The sequence below is a fragment of the Perkinsus marinus genome (genome assembly GCF_000006405.1).
Source record: "Perkinsus marinus ATCC 50983 genomic scaffold scf_1104296945538, whole genome shotgun sequence".
Taxonomy (NCBI): domain Eukaryota; phylum Perkinsozoa; order Perkinsida; family Perkinsidae; genus Perkinsus; species Perkinsus marinus.
In genome coordinates this window covers 1-2,184 of record NW_003211142.1, presented here as the reverse complement: position 1 = coordinate 2,184, position 2,184 = coordinate 1, and the positions used below count along the sequence as shown (strand labels likewise).

The window sequence follows — 2,184 nt, the reverse complement described above, 5'->3', positions numbered from 1 at the left end:
GATAGACTTCACTTGTACTTTATCATTTGGCGCCTATAAGATCTACAGGAGTATCAAGTCGGACTTCGATGCTGTCCTCTCTCAGAGTACTTGAAGGCCCAAAAGCGCTGTGTCATTTGTCAAGCGCAACGGCAGTCTCGAACCGTTAATCATACTTTCGGTTCTCAGCTTACCAAAGCAGCTCAGCCCTGGGAACTCTTAGGAATCGACCTTATCGGTCCTTTCCGCCAAGATGAGTTCCGCGCTCCTCATTATGATTCATTGATGTCTTTGTTGGTGGTCGACGCTTTAACTGGTTATGTTACCTACGCTATTGTTCCCGACAACGCTCCTACCCATTTAACCCTTATTGCTTTAGAGGGCATTTTCCTAGCTCGTGGTTACCCTCTGGGTTTGCTCTCCGATTCAGACGCTCGCTTTACAAGTACTGCTGCAGTGGCATGGAGCAAGGCCCTTGGCATTAGGTGGGCACGGAGCCCGGGACACGCTAGTCGATTGAATGGCTGGCATGAATCCCGCCACAGATTGGTGAATTTTATGTTAAGATGTCTCATCCAGCAGACTGGCAATAAGATTCACTGGACAATCTTGATGGCTAGGGTATGCTATATTGTTAATAATATTGTTCACTCTTCTCCGTCCTCCAGCTCCTTCAGTAGCGACCTGCATTTCGTTCACGGTCGTTGTCTACCCCCAGCTATATCTCCCAGTCGGGTCCTATCGAAGCAAGCGCATGATAGCTTGGATCATTTCATTCCTCTCCGAATGCCAGGCATTCAATGCCTGATCGAGCTGATGCTGATAAGTTGCTACACGATATCAGTTTAAGAATTTCCTCTGATTGTAAGTGGGCCCAGATTTCCGCTGAAAATGTGGACTCAACTCTTCGTGCTCGATCTACCTTTGCTGATACTTCTGCTGCCCGTTCTGACTTTTCTGTCTTATCAGTTGGGGACCATGTTCTCCGGTACAACTTTGGTAGATCTAAACTCAGCCGGAAATGGCTTGTTGACCAGGTCTACGTGGTCCGTGCTATTAAAGGAGCTGTAGCTGCTATTTCTCCTATTAACTCTCCTTCTCTGTCCTATGAATATATTGGTAACTTGAAGGTAGTCACTTCTGCGGCGGGGGAGTGTTGATAAGTATTCATAGTTGACTTGATATCTTGCTCTCTTGCTCTTCTTTGTATAATCTATAGCTGACACCTTAACAGACTTTATAGCTGTACAACAGTTATTCGAGCTGTATATACCCTATCGTCAGCAGCTCATCTGAATCTTGCGTTCCCCTAGTCCTTCAAGAGAACATCTGCTTTGCAACATGCCAGTGCGCCCGGTGTGACGCGCCCTTCGTATCGGTATCTAACCTGTGTTAACTTGTTAACTCGTATTAAATATCCCACTCCTGGGCGCGTGGGTCTGGTGGGCTGGAAGGCCGGAGACGTCTGCGGCTTCCAGCCCTCGAAGCATCGAGTCAGTCCGTCGTCGACGTACATGAAGCCGGCTGCCGTACCGCACGGCAGCCAGGGTTTCAAGATATTTGTCGCACAGTTCTGGACTGCTCGCGCATAGCATACGAACCAGAACCCGCTTGAGTTGAGCCCGAAGGGCAACGAACAGTTTTCGAAGTAGGAGGCAACGCCGCTGCTGTCCTCGTGGCAGAAGGATAGGTGCCGTCTCTCCTCGGGATGGATCTTCAGGAAGCGGTACGCACTCTCCATGTCCAGCTCGAAGAGGAGCCACTTACTCACGGGGTATTTCTGCTGCAGCTCACCCACCAATCTCCGAGTACAGGTCGTGGACGGGAGCTTATTGGAGTTCGGAACTTTGGCCCGGAGATTTATGTTACCCCGGAGGTAGTCATCGATCACTCTCACCCCACCATCTTTCTTTGGGATGGCTCCTCGAGGGACGAAGCTCCGGCTGCGGTCAAGGGTATCCCCCTCGTTCAGTTTCCTGATGAAGCCTTGGGCCTCCTCCTTGCGCAACGTCTCCTCGACGGCATCGATGACAGTAGGGTCTCTCATGGATGAGTAGTTCTTGAAGCCGTCGCCGATTGTTTTGGTCGGGAAAGGGGAGTGCATTTTCTTGTTGTATCAGGGGAAGATGGGACACGGGGCGATCTCTCGCGAAATGCCAATTGGCAGGCTCTCTTCGCAGAGATTCCCGATGTCATGGTCGTCGA

The 2,184-nt window shown here is 50.3% G+C and overlaps 2 protein-coding genes across 2 annotated transcripts; one reads left to right on the top strand and one right to left on the bottom strand.

The window, feature by feature from the left end:
- Positions 1–264: 264 nt before the first annotated feature.
- Positions 265–464, top strand: Pmar_PMAR027128 (hypothetical protein; the record flags this gene model as incomplete). The annotated part of the gene is made up of 1 exon (XM_002779738.1): positions 265–464. A coding segment is annotated over one exon (200 nt), but the record flags the coding sequence as incomplete, so codon positions are not given.
- Positions 465–1,288: 824 nt separating this feature from the next.
- Pmar_PMAR027127 (hypothetical protein) lies at positions 1,289–2,026 on the bottom strand (the record flags this gene model as incomplete). The annotated part of the gene is made up of 1 exon (XM_002779737.1): positions 1,289–2,026. The coding sequence occupies one exon, from the start codon at positions 2,024–2,026 to the stop codon at positions 1,289–1,291; it is 738 nt and encodes a 245-aa protein (XP_002779783.1).
- Positions 2,027–2,184: the final 158 nt, after the last annotated feature.